Consider the following 23,835-nt stretch of genomic DNA (forward strand, 5'->3'; position numbering starts at 1 on the left):
CTTCCAAGCAGTCTTTAAAATGCATTTTCATCCCCCTAAACAAGTTCTGGTTCATATGCTCTATTGTTTTTCCCCTAAAACCTTAGCCAGTCAAGGGTGGTAAGGCTCTCTCTGAGTCTTGACATTCAGTTACAGTCCTGCTGGTTTCACTTTTCATCTCTTGATTTCGAAACAGGAGTCTGGGTGACTCAGAGTCTTCATCATGGGCATCATCCCTCCAAAACTGCACATACTGCAGTGAGAACTTACTTCCGAGACCAGCCTCACTATGAGTATAAACAGAGGAGAGGAAGGGTTTCCCTGACACACAACAGTTTTAATTAGGAAAAGTTTCACTGACTTCTGACACTGTCAAGAAGCCAGCTCTCAATTAGAGTGCAGTAACACCCACCCTGAGACCTGTTGCACGCCATCACGTCTCATGTGAGTTTCACAGCTTGTCCAGAGACAACGGGCTGACATTCACAACCCAATGCAGGGATGGGGTGAGGCCTCCCTCCAGCCTCCAGCTCAGCCGCCATTCTAGACCCACGCCCACCCTCTCATGAACCACTGCAGTCCAGCTTCTGGCCCTGGGTTTTCAAGAGCTTCTCTCCCATCCCTCCTGGATCACCACCCATCTCCACTGAACATAAAAAATAAAAGACCATTTCTTTGGTCTCATTCACTCATCAACAGACTGACAGGCACCTGCTGGGTCCTGCCCACCTGTCCTTGTGAGTTAAGACACCATGATCATAGCCTATCCTTGACTTTTTCCAACATTGAACTCTTTTACCAGCCACCCAGAAAAAATACTTATTTCAAACAATATTTCAAGTAGAATGCACCTATCTGATCTCTGCTTCATGTGTCTATGTGACTTAGTTCATAACAATGTGAACCCTAACAAGGAAAATAGCATCAGCAGTCACCCTCCTTACACACTCTGGTTAACCTGGGCTCACACACTAAGGAAGGCGCATGGATTCATCTCAGAAGTGGCCCTCCTCACCCTTTTCCACCACAAGACCTTGATGGTGGAGCTCCTGACTCGAGAATGCTGGGATGCCTCAGGACCTAAAGGAAAAGCCCGTCAAGTCTGTTCACATTTCCCCTACCTCCAAAAGGCCCACACCCTTGGTTCTGTCTAACATTACTACTAAACCTTGCCTCTGTGGAGCCCATAGTCCATGCTCTACCTGTCTAAAGGCCCTTCTCTCTCCTGTCCTCCAACTGTTGTCTAGATATTAACATTAATTCCAAGCCATCACTTATTACTAAAACTGCATTTTCTACTAGCAAGCCCTAAGAATGCCTGGATTCTTTCACATTTCTCAAGCCAACTTCCTTTTGATTAATTCTATCTCCTAAAGCCTATTAACCCTGATGGTAACAGAAGTCTTCAGGCAAAGTCATGTGAGCTGAAATGTGTAGCCCCAGAGTGCGAGCTGAGTATGCAGTGCTGCAGACGGGGGACAACGTGGCGAAAGCCCTATGATGAGGGGTAAGAATAAAGGAGGCAGGGGCTACCCCATTCAGGGTTTCACTGGCTAAAGACCAATGTCCTTGACAAGAACAATGGGAAGCCCTTAGCTGTCTGTGGTAGAAGAGTAACATCAGATTTGTATGAGTGTGAAAATGGACAAGCAGCAGAAATGAATATAAGAGACCAGCAAAATGAATTACAAAAGAGACAGAGACTGACCCAAGCAGAAGATGAGAGTCACTTAGGAGAAAAATGATGAAGGTATTTCAGACAATAAGGTAACTGGTTATCAAAAGCAAAGGGAGAGAGGCATGGATGTCTGAATCACTCATTATTCATCCATTCTTAATTTGACAAATATCTGAGCATGCCCTAAATGTGAGGCACTGGGGCTGCACAAACAGCCAAGCCCCTGCTCCTCTGGTACCTACAGTCCTTCTGCCCAGGAGCAGAGAACCGAGGGGCCCAGGTTGGGGGTATACCACCTTCACAACTGGCCCCAGGCGAGGTATCTCTGAGACATTCAGATGTTGGAACAAGGAGGCAGTTCGGCTGAGAGATGTCTGCGCCAGAGCTAGAAATCTGGATGCCTCTGCCATGCTGGACCTGAAGCACAGGCACAAACAAGGTCGCCCAGGGCGCAGAACCTTCAAGAACATCCATGTGCAACAAGCCACTTACAAGAGGACCAGGCTGCAGGTGGGAGTCAATACTAATCAGAGAAGGGGGAAATTCAGATGACGTGCTTCAGGTTTAAATCAAACTTTCAGCCAACATCACCTTCAGAGCTGCTGTTTACATAAACCAATTCCTCCATTCCTGGCAGTGATCATGGAAATAAGTCACAAAGAAATGCAAAAACTCAGTTTTCATGATCACCTATGACACTCAAAAGACTCTAGATTAGGCAGGGCTGCAGAACTGAAGGAGTTAAAGGTTGAAAACAGCAGTCAGGACACCAAGCTTGGCTTGATTTCCTTTTACCCAGAGTGAGTCCTTAAGGCGACTTCTCAGAGATCTTGCCTCCCCAATGGCAAGATCTTTCATAGTAGAGCAGGTAAAGGAAATAACCAGCAAAAAGATATTTCCAAGGTCACGAGTCACATGTATACTTTTGACATGAGATACAAATATATAGTCAATATGCATTTTCCAACTTTTTGGAAACAGGAATTATCTTACGAAAAGTAGGAAAAATGAGATAAATTGTAGGACTTCAAGAACAAACCTTACGAGTTTAACTGACAGTTTTCTAGAAATAATTTTCCTGCACTTTTAACAGGGCATGCATGTCAAATGGAATGTGCCCTTCTGAGGCTTGAGGGGCCAGATTCACTTATTTCTGATTAAAGTAGTGTTAGCATGCATTCCTATAGAAACATTTTATTCTATTCTAGTTACTAGTTGCTCTATTTGCCTCTGATGGCCTTTCCATTTGGTGATTAGTGTGCCAAAAGCTAGATCTACCTTTATAAAACTAGCGTTGGAAGATCACCGAATAAACTGATCTACTCTACATGATTCAAACAAGCCTATGTGAATCTCATAAATACATAACTCACAACGTGTCAGCCCATATCCAGGAGACTGAAGACCCCTTACAGGTAGTTAAACAGCTAAGCACAGGAAGAGGGACTGGATGATGAGCTGCCAAATCCTACTGTTTACATTTCTTATCCTACCTACTTGTCCTCTGCATGCTTAAGACTCCAGTGTCATCTTTCACGCTATTGCACAAAACCAAATCAGGATGGAACTATTCTCAGTATGTGAGCTGTATCAAATAAAAGCAGTGCTTTAATAATTTGACAATGGGTTCAAGTTGTTTATGCTGTACTTACCCTAATAAACACACTTCCATACAACTTTCAAAGCAACTTGTTCCAAAAGTGGAACAGTGTCATAAAAGTCTACTGAAGATATTTCAGAATTCTACTAAGATCTAAATACTTTATATTAAAAAGAAAATCAGTTTTAATGTCATACCTTCCTGTAGTATTCTAAGAAGCTGACTTCAGAGCCATCCGCTTTCTTAAAGGTACTCTTGGGATTCTGGTCCCAGTCAATGTCATCGACTCTGTATGTTTTATTGTTATACCTGCAGAATGATCCAGAGTCACTGATACATGACTGATGTGTGAGAGTAATATTACAAGAGAAACCAGACAGTATATACGCTCTAAAAACAGTTTCAAATCACGTGGTAAAATACACTATCATGGAAAGAGGAAGGGAAAGAATTCCTTAAAGACTATGTGAGATGGATGGGGAAATGAATGACCAAATTATCTTAAGAGCATAAAATAAAAGCTAAAGAGGATAAAAAGCATATCTGTTCTTTCCAGATGAGTATGTTCCCTCAAAATCTCAGTTCTTGTGAAAACATCCCTTCCCCATTTTCACACCATTCCCACCACTCCACTTTTTATAACTCAACTTCCTATCAACATTATGGAACTAGAATACACAGTATCTTCAGATTTGCAGAATGATTATTTTTTTCATTTTAAAAAGCAGTCTTACTTGGTAAGAACTATTAAACCTATTAGTTCTTTAGAAACTTGTTCTTGAAATTTGTGTTCTTCAGTTTGATGATATAAGTTGAACATGAAATCCAAAACAGTTTCACTTCGAAGGACTTTATGACTGACATCAGTGCAAAGCATGATGTTGTTTTCATACTGAAGAATAGAAGTAGTGAAGCCGGGCCAAATCACCAACCTGTCAGATAAAATTAAGTCATGAAGCAATCTTTATGACCATCTAAACATATTTTGATTGTACCAAGCTGTGTTTTTCACCTTTATTAACCAGATCGAAAATTCAAGTTTTTGATTGAGTCAATTTACTTATCTCTGGGTTTTATGTAGTTCCAGATAAAACACCTGTCTTTTTAAGACCCTCACCAATTAATTCACCCGCTATTTTATAAGTTCTGTTTTAAATGAATATACTGACTAGCTTTATTAAGCCTCTGTCCACACTGGCCTAAGATGTGGAACAGGTGCCAATGTAACTGAAAGGGCCACAATTATTATAATAAGCCTACACCAGTTGGGCTGCAGTCCTGATAAGTCAAACTCCCACAGGGAGTTCTGAAATCATCATCATGAGCTTCTGATGAATTTTATCATCTAAGAGCAAACTAAACAATGCTGGACAACTATTGAGGCTTCCCCAGTAACAGATGAGTATCGGGATTTTTTTAACCCAAATCTTCTGGAAAGCATTATCATTCAACCGAAGTTAAATATTCACCTAGTGTGGTGGATACCATTTAACAGCCACATTAGTAAATATCACTTTAAGTTAGAGCACTATTTTCAAAGTTTGTGATTAAGCCTAAGGAATATGAGAATATGAAACTTTCCACTTCATACAAACCTATGATTTGGAATATCAATTGGGTCACTTGGGTTATAATAATTCCGTCCAATTTGTTGCAAATTCATGATCTTCAGAAGCCTAGAAATCAAAAAGTCAGAATAGTTAAACAGGAGCAAGTACTGGTCAGTATCTCTAACACTCCGAGCAGAATGGCATATTTAGAGCAGAAATCAACCAGCTGTGGCCTGCAGCCAGACCAAACCCAGGTTGCCTACTGTTTCTGTATGTCCCATGAGCTAAGAATAGTTTTTACATTTTTAAACAGTTGGAAAAAAAATAAAAGAATATTACTTCATGCAATGTAAATTATATGCATTTCAAATTTCAGTTTCCATCAAGAAAGCTGCATTAGAACACAGCCATCATTGTTCACATCCTGTCTCTGGCTGCTTTTCTACTCTAACAGCAGAGTTAAGTGGTTGTGACCAAAACCGTGTGGCTGGTGAAGCCCAAAGCATTTACTGTCCAGCATTTTACAGAAAGAGTTTGCCAACCCCTTGTTTAGAGAAAAAAAAAAAATCTACCAATTATATTAATTCAAGACAAATATTTAGCAAAATGTTTGTCCTCACATCAGATGTAAAGTTAAGTTACAGATCCAAGTATTGTGTCCCATTAATCTCATGAGAGTCATCAAAATATCAATTTCAGCCTCATCCCAGATTGCTTCTCACCCAAAGAAAACTTTCTGCATCACACGTGCTTTAATTTTGGGTTTGGAAAATACGGCATCCACATTGAAAGTCAATTACAGAGCATGCAGTATGTCTCCCATGCTGGAGCAAATAAATCACACAGCCTGAACCCTGCCCCTGTTCCTGAGCAGGCACCTCATTGTGGGGGAGAAAAATGGGGAGAAGGAATATACAGTTAGCAATAAGCTCCCAAGGTGGTGGTTCTTAACACAAACTCACGCAGTATTTAAAAGATCTAACATCAACACAAACAGGGAAGTTAAAGACACAATAATGTTTAAAGCAAATAAACCATACCTTAAAATAATTACAATTCAGATTATCCCTATAATCTTAAACCACCGTAAAACCTAGGTGACAGAGAGGCATTCACTGTACAATTCTTTCAGATTTTCTGCAAGTTTGCAGTTTTTTTTAATGTTGAGAAAAATATGAACATACCTCCTGAATATAATATTATAAAACTGCAAACAAGTTGGTGATGTGGGTGGGAGTTCATTTGTTAGAGTGATTGTTATCCTCACGTGCTCTCCATTTCGGGTCTGACTAAACACTTCAGTAACCTGAGGAAGGAGGGGGTAGAAAACCAAACTTTTAATTGCTAAAAGAAAACTAAGCCCAGTCACACAATGCCTGTTTAATAAGGCAACACTAAAAGGTACAGGCAAATTTTAAAAGGAATTTGAAAAAAAGAATGGCTGTGACAAAGGAGTGTTTGTAGTATCCTAATTCCTCTGTACTCATTAAGTTACTCAGGTAGGTTTGAGAATGAACCAATAATGCCAGAAGTGAAATCTCTGGGTTTCTTACAAGTCGTATCAGATAGGAGGTTCCTATGTCTAACATTCCCTGTAACTACCCCATATTGCAGCAGTTCTGCCCTGAAGTTAAATCCTCCCCCTCCCTGCCCTCATACAGACATGAGAAACAACCTTGTGCTGGAGTCTTTTAGGTAAAAATAAAATCGTTCCATCAAAAGCATGACACCTTCCAATTAAATCTTCGTGTTGAAAAAGAAGAGCTGAACGGAGTCTTCTGGCTTCCATCAGTGGGTTATAGTCAATGTGATACTGATACAAGGCCCACTGGGGACGGGATGTCAGTCGAAAATGGTTGGTGCTCAACCTCACTATAATACCTGAAGAACCTGTCAAGGTCAGTCAGATTCAGTGAACAATATATCAGCTTCATTCTGTTGTTATGGAACTTTCCCTCCCATAACAATGCAGCCAGTTTTCTGAACAGAAGGCTAGTAAGAACAGCAGATGACACAAGTCCTTAGACACCTGACTTTGGGGACACGCTCCAACGCTATTTGGGTGAATGCCTAAAGAAGCGTACATTTAGAAATAAGTCCTCTGTGGACCAAGTAATTTACAACCAAACCAAACAAATCTATTTATGGCATAAAGAGCTTTAAAGAAAACTCAGTGATCTATGTACTATTTAATAAAACAACATTTCAGGGCAGCTAAAGGCATCTGAAACCTATTTCAAAAGAGAAAGAAAATGAAAAAGTCATGCATGATCCTTGCTCAAACACACCATACCAATAAACATATCAAATAGAGGGCCTCCTTTTACTGTCCTGCATAATTGGAAAATAATCCCATGAAAGTGCATGCTCATAATTAACCTACCTGTTTTTGATTCTTTAACATGGTCTAGGTTCTGTCTTGTATTTACACCAAGATCATGAAAATCTCTACGACGACCTCCTCTCTCAGCCAAGGATAACTCCTGAAATCCAGCAGATATCTGGAGTTCTTTAAATAGAGAAAAGGAAAAAAAAAAAAAAAGAATCACATGCCTAAGCAGCCTGAAACATGAAATAAAGAATGACAACACTGACCTCCACAGAGCTGTTACTACAGAAAGTCCAGAGGCTACTGAGGTTCAAGCAGCTGGCATCCCACAAGAGAAGAACAGTTTCTTTCCTCAAGGTTCCTCCAGAAAGCCCTCCTGTCGCTGCCCCAGGCCAACTCAGCGGCTCCTTTACAAGACACATGCACCCTACTGAACACTTATGTCCCATCGGTTATTTGCACACAACTCAGAAACTCTTTACAAAAGTAGAAGTCATCTCTTTACACTTAGCTCTAAATACTCCTTCTTGAAACGATCCAGACAACTGGACTAAAATTCAAGAACTCAGGAACATCTGTTTCTTGACTCTAAATTGTGACTGTTCATATTTGCCTTCCTCGGTGAACTTTTTATCCCAGAGACCTGGTTTAAAGTATTCATTGCCTTGGTTGAATAACTGTTCTAACAGGTTATACATACTGACTCCAACCTGCACAACAGGTCAGAAAGCATTGATTTGAACTTTCTCGAAAATTTTGAATTCATCTTTTAAAAAGGAAATTCAGCTCTGGATGTAAAAATCAAATTGCAATTTTCTGAATATAAAAAATGAAGTCTGTTTCCCTTTCTATATATAAGACTGCCATTATTACATTTAGCTGAAGCTTGATTGTCAGTCTGTAAAAGTGACAGATTTCAGAATGGGTAAGATTGGAAACCTTACACAAATCCCACCTTCCAAGCAGCTGCCAGACTCATTTATTCAAAACACAAATCAGACCTCCCTGCTGTTCTATTTAAAACCCTTCAATGTATCCACACCCTTTAGAGAATGAAAAATCAAAGTCCTAAACAATGTCTCATTAACAATAAATCTGTTAAACTTGTCACAATAAATTTCTAAAATAAAGGATAGGTGACATTTCCTGTGGCAAGCACTCTTCGGATAGAATCCTCATAAGCACAGTGAAATGTGACAAGATAAGGCCTTGCATTTGTCACCCCAGACACTCTTTAATCCTCACAATCTGACGTCAAGCACCCAAATGATCCACTTCCGCAACAAGCAGAAGTTTTGGAATCCTAAGTGGTGTTCTGACTCTACTAGTTGCCATGACTTTAGTCTCAGTTTTCATTTCTGAGAAACGGGGCTCACCAACACATGTTGAAGTATGCTTTATAACGCCAAGTTACAAACACTAAAGCCAACTAGTTTCTGATGAAGCCAGTAAAGATGCCAAGCACGTCCTAAAGATATCTAAGCGCCTACCCCACCAATTATGTCTAATCACATCTAATTTGAAGTGTAATCACTCTGTACAGAACTGACACGACCCCTAGCTATGATGTGCTCTTTTCATTTCCAGGGGGAAAAGAAGTCCGCCAGCACTCCTTGTAGTGGGCTGGCACAGTTGGAGGGTGCCCGCTGTCCCTTAAAGGGCTGTTGGAGACCCCATATCCAGGGTCTGTGTCCTCATTGTATCCCAGGTCCCACACTCACACTCACACACACACACACACACGAAGCCTTGTGCCTGCCCTTCACCTTGTGATTTGGCCGTTGCTCCTGGCGTTCCTCTCTGCCGTCCTCGGCCACCAAACTCCCCTTCTGCTGGCGGTTGCTGAGTTCTGGGCGGAACATAACCAGGTTGCTGACTCTGCAATTATTTGCAAATAGAGAAGAGCATTCTTTTTACAAGGTCAAAAGGTCACATATCATGGAAATAACCAGTCTTAAATACATCTCAGGCATTCGACAATAACGATCTAAATTAATAATAAAATATTTTTACTAAAAAATTTCTTCAAGAGAAGAGTCACTAATTCCAGCTGAGAACTTTGAAAAGCTTCTTATCTACTCAGGAAATAGAACATTATCTTCTTTGCTCAGTTCCTATCTCTTTCATAAGACACAGTTTTAATTTCTTTTCGAGGGCCTAAACTGGTAAGGGTTCAGCAGGTTGTTTTTTGAAGCTCTTTCCGTGCTTCGTCTCGGGGAGGCACTCACTGTGGCGGCACCCACGTGCTGCGCCAGCTCCTGACCGCGAGCCCTTCCTCTTGCCCGTGCTCTGGCACGCCCTGTCATCTTCTCTCTGGAGGGAACAAAGGTGAAGACCCAGCTCAGTGCACACAACTGCATTTGACCATTTCCCCACAGTTACCTCGAAACTAGTTAAGAATCCAAAACAAACTCCCAAGCAACTCCATATTTTCCTAACTTTTCTGTACCTGCAGATAGTTCCTTGGGCCAAGTTCCGAAAAATGTTCAACACATAAGAGCTCACTGTGGCCTGGGCACCGAGCAATGCAGTGGGGCTCAAATGGTAAAAATAAGGCCGGGAAATTTTTTTTAATGCATGATTTAGTTTTCCAGTTCAACTATGTATAGTAAACAGACATAGGAGGGAAAACCTGTTAGGAGAATCACGGTGCTAGTAACTGGTCCTTTCTTTCCATGGAGTGTATACTCTAGGATGACCCCAGGCCCTGCTGACTGTCTCCTCCCCATCTCCCCACAGTTCTGCAAGCAGCTTAAACCTAACAGACCCATGCTAATATTTTCCTGCCCCATCATTTGTCTCCCATAATCCCATTCTTTATCAGTGGCATCACCATCCACTTTGTCTCAAAAGCAAACGACCAAGTCATTTCTCTCTAAACTACTTCTTTATTACCCTACACCTGATCCATCGATTCCCTCCACCTCTTCAAAGACATTCTGTTTTTAAGTGCCTATAGCAAGCGAGGCTCTATGCTAGGCATCGTCATATAAAAGGTTACCCCTCAACCCTCACCAACAATGGGGGAAGAACCCTGCATCATGAGGTTATCAAGGGTTGAGTCTCGGAGCTAACGCACAGAAACCAGCTCCTTCACATTTTACTTAAATGGCTGTGACCTCCTTGTCCCTAACTCAGGTCATTTGTAAATTGTAGTATAACAGCCAATCACACAGGGTATTTGTGAGGATCCAACAAGAACACCCCGTCAAAAGCACCCAACATGTCCATCCCATGCAGCAAATGCCAACCCTTACGGATAAGGCAGATAAAATCGTAATTACATATTATAAAATGTGCAGCGAAGAAAACAAGCAAAACGGTCTTAGCAAAACCAGACATACTGAAGAAGCCTGCCTCAAAGGCAGCTGACACTCAAGCTGAGGGACAGAAGGATTAGAAATGGGAAGGGAGGTGGTAGGGAGTCTTCCAGGCAAGAAGGAACAACCCACTCTGAAGTGTGAAGACCTACTGAAGGTTTTAGTTGAGGCGGGATATGACATTTCAGTTTCAGAGCACTCTGAATCAGGTTATCTTATTTCTGAATTTTAACACCTTCTAAAATTCTTTGCTCTGTGGTGATCTTAGACAAATCTAATGACATTCTCCAATTTTAAAGACCTCACAATTTGTTTTATAGGGCTAAAAGCAAACATGTTAACTCAACATATAAGATCCTCTACAATCTATCTCTAAATCAGAAATTCCAAAACAGTACACACGATAAACCACTGAGGTGCCAGAATAACACAATTTTTAGTCTCACTTTGAACTATTTTGTTCATTTTACAGTATATATATTGTGATAATAGCTACACAAGTATACTTAAGTTTCATACTAGGCATTTGGCATATGTGCTCGAGTCTCTCAGTGACAGTGCATAGAATCAAATCCAGAAACCCCTGCTCCAGACTCTAGCAAACACTACTTACTTTCACTCACCAGCTGCGAGAAGTTCCATGATTTGTATTACATACATAGCCTTTTCCCTAAAGTGCCTTCCCCTCCTTCCTAAACTAGAAGAACCCAGTTTATCCTTTAAAGACCAGCTCAAATGCCGTCTCTCCCATCGTCTTCTACAGAGCTGCGTTCCCACCTGTGTTCCAGCAGCTACCACGCTGCATGGGAACTGGTTTCCCTGGCTCGCTTCTGTGCACACTTCAGAGCTCCTCCAGACTAAGAGGTTAAATCCTTGTTTAGTCTCCAGCATGCAGCCCAAAACATGGCCCCTCCCCCAGCAACAACAGTATGAAATGAAATTTTTTTAAAACTTCAGTCAGAAGATGAACTGCCACCTCCAATACGGAATACTTTCTACACAGCGCAATAGTTCTCAAAACGCAGGCTCTGGCTGCATCAGCAGCACCTGGAACTTGTTAGAAATGCGAATGATGGGCATCCCGTTGCCAGCGCCGAGTGGGAAGGTGTGGGGGGAGGTCAGCAATGTGAGATTCAACCAGCGCTGCAGGGGACCCCGACGCACACTGCAGTGTGAGAATGCCCCGTCATTTCACCAAATGCACTTCAGGTGTGATGACCGCGCAGCGCCGGTTTTCAGCTTCGCTCAGTGACCCCCAGGGTCCTCCCGGCCTGCTCCCCGCCCCGGGACCCCTCAACGCGACCCCCCTCCGCCCGCGCGCCCTGTTGTCTCGCTCACCCCCGGGCCCGTAAAACACAACGGTTTTTCTCTCATTCACTCCTTTCCCGCCGTGACTGAGACGGGGCCCGGGCCACAAACTCGGCTCCACAGTCCAGGGCCGGAGGAAGCCGCGAACTCGACGGGCCTCGCGGGACAGGCTCTGGGGCAGGTCTGCTTCCCAGAACCGGGCCCCAAGGCTTCTCGGCGCGCGCCCCCGCCTCGCCCTCTGCAGCCCGCAGCCCCCGGTCCCAGGCCTCGTCCCCGGCCGCCCCCGCAGCCCGCAGCCCCGCACCGCGCTCCTCGCACCTCGCCCTTGTGGCGGTAACAGTAACGGCCGCACCAACGGTTATTGGGCCGCCGGGATCGCTCCGCGCCGGGACTTCGCGCCCCGCACACGACCCCGCGATGGCCCCTGGGAGATCCTCGGCCCCGCAGAGCCGCGCTGCCGTCGGCCCCTTCGCCTTCAGCCTGGGGCTCTATCACGCAGGGATGAGGGGTCGCGAGCGCCGAGCGCGAGTGGGCGTGGCCCTCTTTTTCTGGGCGGATGGACACCGCGTCCAGTACTAGCAACCGTCGACGCCCACGTGAGGCCCGCACTGAACGGTTAGGCGGCGAGCGCGCGCTGCGTCCTGATTGGCTGCCGCCAGGGCGGCGGTTTCCCCCAGGAACGGCGAAGGGGGCGGGCCCCGGCGAGCCCCGCCCCTGCTCCCTGCGGGCGGAGGACCCTGAGCCGTTGGCGCCAGGTTTAGGGTTCGCTTTGTTGCTTCCAAGGCCTGCGGGTGACAGCACCCCAGGGAACTCAGACAGGGTGACCAGATGGGCTTTGAGCGCCCCTCTGGGACTAGCTGACTTGGTCCTTGGCTGGCCCTTAGAATTAGGGTGGGGGAGCACAGACGCGGGAACAGGTCACTGAGACTTGGGGGCTGTGCAGGAAGGGAAGAATTATAGGATGGGGCTTTGTAAATAACTACAAGAGCGTTAACACTTGGGGGCCAGGAAGCAGGTAGACTAGGTTAACATGGTTGCCCTTTTGTGGGACCAGGAGCCTCGCAACTCCTCTCTCCTTCCTGTTTCACATATTAAAATTACAGTTTAAGGTCAATTTGCCCTTTTTCTCTGTACTGGCTTACAAAGACAATAGGTTAAACATTAGCTGTCCAGGTCACACAGACTGCTATGCACCAAGATCTGCAGGCCTGTTTTGCTCAGGCCACGGGCTGCCACAGTCACTCATCAGGTGTACAAGCAAGCTTTGCATTTTGCACTCGAATAAAATAAAGGACAATCCAGCTGGCCGTATACCTAGACATTTATCCAATCAGTTAACGGATGATTGCATGCTCATGGGCAGCTTTACCTGCATCTCCAACTTGACTTGCATCTGAATCCCCTGAAGGGCTGGTCGAAACACAGATAGTTGGCCTCAGGCCCCGGAGATTCTGACTCCACAGGTCTGGGGTAGGATCCAATAAGCTGCATTTCCACAAGCTGCAGATCATGGTGAGGCAGCGCTGCAGCTGGCCCTGCATTAGATGTCCTCAACAGGAGCTTATTCCCTCACTGAGGCAAAAAACCAACCCAAAGAAGGCAACTGGTGATACTGTAAAATCACAGTCACTTGTCAAGCTGGGAAAGGGCGCCGATGCTGATTATTATGTTCCTACTTCACTGCAGTGGCGGTTCAATAGTTTCTACGTAAGAGGGTGTGCTGGTTTGAATGTATTATGTCCCCCAGAATGCCATTATCTTTGATGCAGTCTTGTGTGGTTAGGAAACTATTGGTGTTGATTGGGTTGGAGACTTTTGATTGGATGTTTCCATGGCGGTGTGGCCCCGCCCATTCAGCGTGGGCCTTGAGTAGTTCACTGGAGCACTATATAAGCTCAGACAGAAGGAGCGAGCTTGCTACAGCCAAGAGGGACACTTTGAAGAACCCACAGGAGCTGAGAGAGGAACTGCAGGTTACAGAGACATTTTGGAGACGGCCTTTGAAAACAGACTGTTGATCCGGAGAAGCTAAGAGAGGACAAATGCCCCAAGAGCAAGCAAGAGTGATATCTCTGAGGAGCTGAAGCCTAGAGAGGAACGTCCTGGGAGAAAGCCATTTTGAAACCAGTACTACAGAGCAGACGCCAGCCACGTGCCTTCCCAGCTAACAGAGGTTTTCTGGACACCATTGGTCATCCTCCAGTGAAGGTACCCGATTGCTGCTGTGTTACCTTGGCCACTTCATGGCCTTAAGACTGTAACTGTGTAACCAAATAAACCCCCTTTCATAAAAGCCAGTGCATTTCTGGTGTTTTGCATTCCAGCAGCATTAGTAAACTAGAACAGAGAGAGTGTGGGGCATAGTGCAATATGGTTGCCTCTAGAGTCTTGTTTTAAAACTGTGCTTGTACAGCAAGCATACGTTTCTATTCATACGCGAGGGCGTTCTTTGTAGGAGGATGGATGGAGAGGGCCAGCGCCTCCCCAGACCACCTGCCGAGTCCCAAGCTCTCAACCGTGGGATGAAAAGAGCAGACTAGACTTTGGTATAATCTCAGTTCCATGGTAAGAATCAACTGCAGGCACTTCTGAAAAATACAGATTTCCGGAGAATTCTCATTCAGTAGGTATGGGGTGTGAGCAAGGAATTTACATCTAAAAAGTGACCCTGAGTGATTCTTCTGCTCAAAGGTGTTTGAGAAATTTAGGGCAAGATCTGTGTTTCTGACACAATTCCCACTTATGGGATTTATGAGGAAAGGCTATGCTCAAAGGGAAGAGTCGTTTGGGGAAAAAAAGGCATCATAAATGTTTTTGCTTTTTAAAAAATAAAAGCCATAATTTGGAATACGACATGATCATTGGCTTCCAGGATGGAAATCGGTGAGAAAGATTTTCTAAGATATCACCAGCAGATGGAGCAATAAAACAAGAAATAAACTTTACTGCCTCCATGCAAAGGGAAGAAAAATATCAGGGATGGACATTAGAGGGTAGAAGTAACACTTTTTCCGGTGTTCACTTTGTGTATGTGCCTAAACTTCTAACTGCTAAAGATACAGTACTCGTGGGAAACGGCCAAATTTTGGATTTTCGTGGAGTGGCGAGTCCCTGGGTGTGTGTAAATGCATAAAGCATTTACTGTCTCTAGACCTAAGAAGTTGTGATACAGCAGAAGATAAGCAAAACCCCTTCTAATGGTGCAAACATCACATCTCACAAAGCTCACCTAAAATTTAAAAAGATACAGAGAAAAATTGAGGAAACACTGAGGGTTTTTTTTTTTTTAAGTTTCTATATTGACAGCATCACCAGGACCCTATTGGTGTAACGTGTGACAACTACATGTCAGACTCCAGAAATTCAAAAATGAATAGATATAGATTCTCCTTCTGGGAGCTCGCTTCTAGAAAAGGTGAAGTGTTCTCTTGGAGTGAGAAAGTGTCATGAGTTATCGGAGTGCTTGGGGGGAGGGTCGGGTTGGGATGATGCTGAAGGGTTGAAGGATGAGTGGGATTTGCAGGGAGCTGCAGGGAAAGTCCCGGTGGGGCACCACGGTCTAGGGTATTGAGGGAAGTGCAAGTATTCTGGTGCTGCAGGAAGGATGGGGACATGTGGGTCAGTGACAGCCACTGGCAGCGAAGAGCCAGGCCAGGTCGTAGAAGTGGAGTAATATAATAAAACCTGAGTGGCCAGCCTGCTCCAGGCACCTTATTGGTTCAGTAATGACACACATGAATAAAATACGCTGTCTGTCCTCTGGTTGATGCTGCGGCCTGGGCTGCTGGCCTTGGAATTTGAGACTGGAAGGTCACCAAAAGAAGAGGGAGAGCAGGACCTGTGACAAACGGGTACAAGCCTGGGTCCTGCAGGTGCCTGCAGTCCTAGCCAGCCCCCCCCCCCGCCAGGAAAGGGGGCCCCAAATTTGCTGGCTCTAGCTTATTTTTAATTGAGGTGAAATGCACAAAACATAAAATTCACCATTTTATAGTGATTGAGTGGCATTTAGTATATTCACAATGTTGTGCAACCACCACCTCTAGTTCCAAGATATTTTCATCACCCCAGCAGGAGACTCTGTACCTATTAAGGCTCACGCCCCATCCCCTCCCCCCAATCCCTGGCAACCAGCAATCTGCTTTCTGTCCCTATGGATTTTTACCCATTCTGGATGTTTCCTTTTAACAGAATCATAACATATGTGGTCTTTGAGTCTGGTTTCTTTCACTTAACATGTGTTTGAGGTCCATCCGGTAAGACATATATATCAGTAATCCATTCCTTATCGTGGCTGAATGATATTCCATTGTATGGACAGATCACTATTTGTTTTTCCATTTATCCAATGATGGATGGGTCCAACGTTTTTAAAGAGAAAAGGGTAACTTGGATTTTCTGTGAAATTTTCTTAATTAAAAAAAAAAAAATAGCTAAGGGAACGCATGTGAAATAAAAGAAAAAGCTTTGGCGTTGGAACATCACCCACCTGTGGACTCATTTCCAGCCATGGTCACGGCTGGCGAGGACTGTGCTCAGGAGCATCCAGGGAAGGAAACAGGAAGAAGGAAAGCCTAGAGACAGCACTCCCGCGTCTGTTCCAGTGCTGCGACACTAGGGTCATGGGAGTTCATGCAGGCGCGGTGGGGACCGCTGGCTGGAAAAGAAGGTGGGGCAGTGGCTGTGAGCCTGGCCGCCCCGGGCAGGGTACCTTCTGCAGCCAGGCAGCTCCTCGAGTTTGGTAAACAGAAAGCTACACAACTACAGCCCCGCACCTAGCTCCTGGCCTTCAAAGATCTCAAAACCCCTTTAACCCCACGACACGGATCTTGCTTGAAAAGTGATAGATGAAGGCACTGAAAAATACTAAGGCAAGTACTATGAATTCTTTATATGTAACTTTTCAAAAGAAAAATCCCTCTTCCCATTATATTTATCTTGTCACAACTGCTTTGCTGAGTTCATTTAATGGATTGTCAAACTTTCTACCTGCTCCCCAGACACGGGATCTAACTAGGGGAGCAGACTGGTAACACACATGTGTACCCCCAAACAGCAAGCCTAGTTGCTTTTCTGGGAATATTCACTGAAAGGGAAAGAGGAAGCAGATTGTTTTATTTGTCATTGGTGAGGCTAGAATTCATCTGCTTCCTATGTATGAAATCATCATCAGGTTCTGAACAGGTTTTGAGGGGCAGGGATGGCAGAAGAGCCTCTGGGTCTGCAGAAACCTGGGCTCCCCAGGGTCGTAAGGATGGGCCTTGGGCACGCCCCTGCAGCCGTCTGAGCTCCTTCTCTCCAGCGAGCAAAGGAGTAAGTTGAAGTCGACCAACTCTTCTTGAAGGGTGGGCCCCGGGCGAGCAGCCTCCACCCCTCTTTTAAGGTTTGTTAGAAATGCACCTTCCCAGGCCCCACCCAGGCCCGTACAATAGCCTCTTGGGGGTGGCCCAGGGATCTGCACTTGAGCAAGCCCCCCAGGGGATGCTTCTCCTCTCAGTGGCTTTCCTCCCTTCCAGGCCCCCTTACAGTAATTCGCTGGCCTCGGTCTCTCCTCTGGACAAAGCTGAGCCTTCACGTATAACCAAATTATTTTATATGTTATTAGAAATTGTCACAAATTTCAGCATCTGTAATATGCATAGGACACGCATGAAAGAGCACTTTGAAAAATGTCATTCAAAACAAGGTTCATCGTGTTTCAAATGACGATAGTAAAATCACATAAAGATAAGCAAATCTGTTGGTGGAAATTTCCATTCCCCTCTATGTTTAGTAGCATAGTTCCTCTGGATTTCTAACTAGTCTAAAATATATTTCTCTTTCAGAAACTGTTGAACACACGAACTGACCAGTAACAGAGGTACAAGTTATTTGGGTCATGATGTGTCAACCTAATCTATATTATTATTTTATTATTTATATATTGATGCCTTTGAAATTCCATCCATCTTCACTTCAATTCTTTAAATTCAGACAGCAACAATCAAATATCTGCAGTTTCATTTTGTATAAAATCACAATAAACTATATTGAGCTGTGTGACACGATGCTTCACCGGTTTATCCGGAAAACTGCACCTGGGAAGCATTTCTTCCTGTGTTGATAGATCAGAAGCATAGCAGAGAATCACAGGCAAACGTGTAACTTTGAGACAACATGTACAGTACGGCAAGTAGAGCTCAGACTTGGGCTTTCAGCCTTGGCTTGAATATGAGCTCAGCAGTTCTTAACCCTTGGAAATCTCGTTGCCACAGGCCCCTGGTTTCAGAAACACGAACACATGAACTCACTCGTGTCTTTTCATACATTATCAGAATGTTCTAGAAGCTACCGAATCCTTCGTGCTCGGCCTTGGCTGTGGGCTAGACTGTATTAGCCTGACCCCAGTGGGCCGTTTGGAAGCCTAAGCATCCGGCATAGACCCCAGGACACCTTTGGAGTTTCTACTTAGTGCCAACACACTGCTGTGATGAAGACTTGCCCTTACGTGAGGCGGCTTGAAGAGGTGCTGATCGGTTGTGGAAGGTGGCAGAAGCCCTCCAGAACCCCCCACATGCCACCATGGTGAGCACTCACCGAAATAGTGGCTTGCTAAATGTCTGCTGAATGAATAAAATCTTAAACAGCAGCTTTATCAAGCATGACCCTGAGCAAGTCACAGCTCTGACATTCCAGTCTCCCCACTGCTCCATTAGAACCAAGAATTCCAACCTCATAGGATCATCCTGAACATTAAATGAGATAATACACACAAAAGGCCTGAAACTGCTCCCAACGTATGGCAATGAAAACATTGAACTAGGAATGGGGATCTGTAGACCAGCGAGACGGGTAGAGGAAGTTACAGTGACTGATTTTATTTATTTTAATGAACATAAAACCTTACTCATTTGATAAGTGTTGACGCATGGAAAACTTCACTATGTTAAATTTTGTTACTGAGAATATGGGATAATGCTGTCTTAATTGGGTTGAAGTTTATCTTGGGGCTTCAAGGATGTACTTTCAGATGCAAAGCAATCGTGTGAATAAGAGTGCAGAGACAAATTGAACCTACTTAAGAGAAAAAAACTGTTCTCAAACAAATGACATGTTGTATTGCATATAAGCTGCTAAGAGTGCAGTATTTTTATCTAAGTTAGATCTCTATTTGTAAACTCATCATTAGCAGTTTATTTTTATTGCCATGTGTATTTAAAATTACTCAACTTGTTTCTGAAAGAAAACATTCCAAAGTTCTTTTTCTTCCGAAACGCAAACACATTATCTTCCATTTAATCTCGATTAGTAACACTTTATGCCTTTTAACATAGTCAAAATAAATAATGACATAATAGAAAGTTTGGGAAATAAATGGAAAGGATCATCTATAATCTCAAGAAACTAATAATGCTTTGATCATTTGTGTGTATTCTAGTCTTAAAAGACTTGATCTCTACATTTTTATGTACTTTCAGTTGTAGCTTAGGCATACAATTTTATATCCTGCTTTTCCTTTTGTCATGTAATAATTACATCATATGATTTTCAAATTGCCATTTTCATTACTTTTGCTCTTAGGTAGATTTATCATAAGTTGAAAAACTGTCTCCTTTTGATTGGATTTTTATATTGATTCTAACATTTCAGCATTATAAACAAACTACAACCTATGTGTAGCTTTTTTTTTGAGGGGGGTAATACTTTGAGAATAAATTCTCTGAAGCACAGTGCTCCATCTCACAGAAATGTCCATTTCCATGGCCCTTTGTTTATTATAAAATTGATGTGTTTAAAGGAATTGGGGCTCTCAATTGAAGGGTATAAAACAAGATCTGAACAAACAGAACAACACATAAAGTTCCTGGATGGGAAGACGACAGAATTTAAATGTCAGTTCTTCTAAAATTATTATGTTAATTAACATCTATTCAACTTCAATCTAATATTGGGGAGATTAGAAAATGATAGTAATATCTGCACAGGAGAAGGCATTAGAATACTATCATGAAAAAAGAGAGTGATGATGACGCACTAGCTTTTCTCACCAAGTATAAACACTCGATTCAAAACAACATGGTACTAACTTTGGAACACACAAGTAGATCAGTGGGGAATAACAAGGAGTAAGAAAAGGATCCCAGAATAAATGGGAATTTAATGTTACTAAGGTGATTTTCCAATTCAGTGGGGAAAAAAAAAGGATATTTAATAAACTGATACAACTAGCATGCTAGCTAGAAGAAAATCACGCATTTTGAGGTTACATGCTATACAAAATTAAATTCTTCATGATTTAAAGGTTTACATGGGAAAAAATAAATACTACAAACATTCACTTGAGCCACTCTAAGTTGCAACTTTGTATTACAGAGGTCTTGGTAACTTGCATGAGTAACCCAGAAACTAGGGAAGAAAAATGGACATATTTTAAAATCTTAAAACTTTTATATGGCAAAAGGCACCATAAATAAGGTAGATGAAAAAATGATATTTTGAGGCAAATATCTCCAACAAGATGACAGCTAAAGGGTTTTTACCATAACATATAAAGAGCTTTTGTGATCCAATAGAACAGGAAAAGAATATTAAAAGACATTTCAAAAGGAGCATTAAAAATGGCTGATAAGATGTTTAACCTCTCAAGTGGTCAGTAAGATGAAAAATTTAAAGTAACACCAGGGATAAACTCTCCAAGGCAGGAAAATGGGGCACATAGTAAGGACTGTGAATCAGAAGGATATTGTGCCAGTTTGAATGTATTAGGTCCCCCCAAATGCCATTATCTTTGATGTAATCTTGTGTGGGCAGACCTATCAGTGTTGACTAGATTGTAATTCTTGGGATGTTTCCATGGAGATGAGCACCACCCAACTGTGGGTGATGACTCTGATTGGATAATTTCCATGGAGGTGTTGGCCCACCCGTTCTGGGTAGGTCTAAATTAAATCACTGGAGCCATATAAATAGCTGACAAACAGAAGGAACTCAGTGCAGCTGAGAGTGACATTTTGAAGAGGGGCTACAGCCAAGAGGGACACTTTGAAGAATACACAGGAGCTGAGAGAGTAGCTGCAGATGAGAGACAGTTTGAAGATGGCCATTGAAAGCAGACTTTTGCTCCAGAGAAGCTAAGAGAGGAAAAATGCCCCAAGAGCAACTGAGAGTGACATTTTTGAGGAACTGCAGCCTAGAGGGGAACGTCCTGGGAGAAAGCCATTTTAAAACCAGAACTCTAGAGCCGACGCCAGCCACGTGCTTTCCCAGCTAACAGAGGTTTTCTGGACACCATTGGCCATCCTCCAGTGAAGGTACCCGATTGTTGATGACTTACCTTGGATACTTTATGGCCTTAAGACTGTAACTGTGTAACCAAATAAACCCCCTTTTATAAAAGCCAATCCATTTCTAGTGTTTTGCATTCTGGCAGCATTAGCAAACTAGAACAGATATCAATCCATTTACCATAAGCACCAAAATCTATAAATCAGGGAAGGGTATCTTCAATATCCTCAGGGAAAACGATTTCCAACTTAGAATTCTCTACCAAATCCCTCCATCCATCAAGTACAGGAGTGGAATAAATTCATCTGGAGATAGGCTGGGAAGTAAAAATTTACTTTGTTTTCTCAGGAAGCCCCTGCATGGTGTGTCTTAAAAAAATAAAGGAATAAAGCGAAAAAGAGGAAGTTCAACCTGGGGTATTGGATAAAGAAAATTCCAAGGTGATGGTTGAAGGAAATCTTAAGACAACACTGGCTGAGAAATCTTAGAGATAATAGCTCAGATGATAGCAACAAACTTCACCTTGTGTTCTGTTGGCCAGAAATGTCCTTTTATGACCCAATATCTGGCAAGGGGGAGATATCCCTAAGATCCTTCAGGTCAACTCTGGAATAAAGAGAGGAATCACAGTTTTCTGAGGTCCACGGCTGACTGCGGAAAGGAAACACTCTTGAACAAAGTCAGGGTTCTGCTGGGGAGCAAGAAAGTTTGGATACTACACATGCCACTAATATCGACAGAAACCACTACAATCATTTAATGTGTGTGCTTCCTGGTTATTGATCCTCTTCTAATAAACTGCAAATCTAGTTTTGTGTCAGTGCCACACTGTTTTGATCATCATTGTTTTATAATGTGCTTACATATATGGTGGACATTTTCATCCATTTGCTTGATTTTCCTTTGTAGGATATTGTTTTATATCATTACTCTTTCTTCTAGATAAAATAGAGAATAATTATGTGCTTAAAACTTCAGATATTGGGGTCAAACAGAACTGAGTTTGACATTTCTGCAGATCAGAACTGACTGATTAGTAGCTTTGCAAATTGGGAAAGATTCTCTAGCCTGGATAAGCCTCAGTTCATTCCTTTATAAAATGGAGATATTAGATAACTTAAGATGAAATGGACAAATTCTTAGAAAGACACAAACTACTGAAGCTGTCTCAAGAAGAAATAGAAAATCTGAATAGACCTTGTGCTGGTTTGTATATATTACGTCCCCCAGAAAAAGCCACATTCTTTGATGCAGTCTTGTGGGGACAGACACAATAGTGTTGATTAGATTGGAATTCTTTGAGTGTTTCCATGGAGATGTAACTCAATCAACTGTGAGTGAAACATTTGATTGGATAGTTTCCATGGAGGTGCTACCCTGCCCATTCAGGGTGGTTGTTAACTGGATCACTGGAGTTGTATAAAAGGAATTCACAGACAGAGAGACCTCAGAGCAACTGAGAGTGACATTTTGAAGAGCTGCTGTGAGTGACATTTTGGAGGACAGCTAAGAGTGACATTTTGGAGCAGCTTCAGCCAAGAGAGACATTTTGAAGACAGCCATTGAAAGGAGACTTTTGCTACTTCTGAATTTTCCTGGAAGAAACTAAGAGAATATCTCCAGATGCCTACGAGAGAAACATCCTTGGAGAAAGCCATTTTGAAGCACAACCTGGGAGCAAAGGAAGAAGACGCCAGCCATGTGCCTTCCCAGACAACAGAGGCGTTCCTGACGCCATTGGCCATTCTGTGAAGAACGGCAATATTGGCAAACTGGAACAGACCTCTAACAAGTAAATAGAGTGAGTTAGTAATTTAAAAACTACCCACAAAGAAAAGTCCACGTCCAGATGGCTTTGTTGGTAAATTCTATCAAACATTTACAGATGAATTAATATTAATATTAATTCTTCACAACCTCTTATTTATAAAAAAGAGAAGGGGACACTTCTCATATCATTCTACAAGGCCAGTATTACCCTGGTACCAAAACCAGACAATGACATCTCAAGAAAAGAAAACTACAGACTAATATCTCTTATGAATATAAACACAAAAATCCTCAACGAAGTACTAGAGAACAGAATCTGGCAATATATATAAAATGTGCATACCATGACCAAGTGGGATTTATCCCAGAACTGCAAGGTTGGTTTAACGTTTGGGAATCAATTAAAATAGTACACCCTACCAAGAGAATAAAGGACAAAACCGTGTGATCCTTTTGATAGACAAAGAAAAAACATTTGACAAAATTCAACAATGCCTACGTAATAAAAAACACCCAACAAACTGGTAATGGAATTTGATAATGCCTCAATTTGACAATGAGCATCTAAGAAAACCCGCCTTCTAACATACTGTTCCAGTTTGCTAATGCTGCTGTTTGCAAAATACCAGAAATGGATTGGCTTTTATAAAAGGGGGTTATTTGGTTACACAGTTACAGTCTTAAGGCCATAAAGTGTCCAAAGTAACACATCAGCAATCAGGTAACTTCACTGGAGGATGGCCAATGGCGTCAGGGAAACCTCTGTTAGCTGGGAAGGCATGTGGCTGGCATGTGCTTGCTCCCAGATTGTGTTTCAAAATGGTGTTCTCCAAAATGTCTCTCTCTCTGCTGCAGCTTTAAAATGTCACTCTCAGTTGCTCTTGGGGCATGTGTCCTATCTTAGCTTCTCCAGAGCAAACATCTGCTTTCAACAGCTGTCTTAAAAATGTGTTCTCAGCTGCAGCTCTCATCAAGGGTCCATAACTCCAAGCATCTCTAAGCATTAGTGGCAGCTCATTCCTTCTGTCTGAGGTCTTATA

At 42.8% G+C, this 23,835-nt stretch overlaps 1 protein-coding gene across 1 annotated transcript in view; it reads right to left on the reverse strand.

Annotated features, from left to right (window-relative positions):
* PIWIL1 (piwi like RNA-mediated gene silencing 1) overlaps window positions 1-23,835 on the reverse strand; it is an 83,512-nt gene that overhangs the window by 16,186 nt on the left and 43,491 nt on the right. Inside the window, exons 3-10 of the mRNA XM_037817071.1 lie at window positions 9,365-9,449; window positions 8,903-9,014; window positions 7,191-7,316; window positions 6,483-6,697; window positions 5,992-6,113; window positions 4,853-4,933; window positions 3,992-4,189; window positions 3,455-3,566 (exon numbers count right to left, since the gene is read on the reverse strand). Coding sequence (XP_037672999.1) covers window positions 3,455-3,566; window positions 3,992-4,189; window positions 4,853-4,933; window positions 5,992-6,113; window positions 6,483-6,697; window positions 7,191-7,316; window positions 8,903-9,014; window positions 9,365-9,442 — 1,044 coding nt within the window. The 5' untranslated portion in view covers window positions 9,443-9,449. The remainder of the gene's footprint in view (window positions 1-3,454; window positions 3,567-3,991; window positions 4,190-4,852; window positions 4,934-5,991; window positions 6,114-6,482; window positions 6,698-7,190; window positions 7,317-8,902; window positions 9,015-9,364; window positions 9,450-23,835) is intronic.

The sequence above is a fragment of the Choloepus didactylus genome, chromosome 23 (assembly GCF_015220235.1).
Source record: "Choloepus didactylus isolate mChoDid1 chromosome 23, mChoDid1.pri, whole genome shotgun sequence".
Lineage (NCBI taxonomy): Eukaryota > Metazoa > Chordata > Mammalia > Pilosa > Megalonychidae > Choloepus > Choloepus didactylus.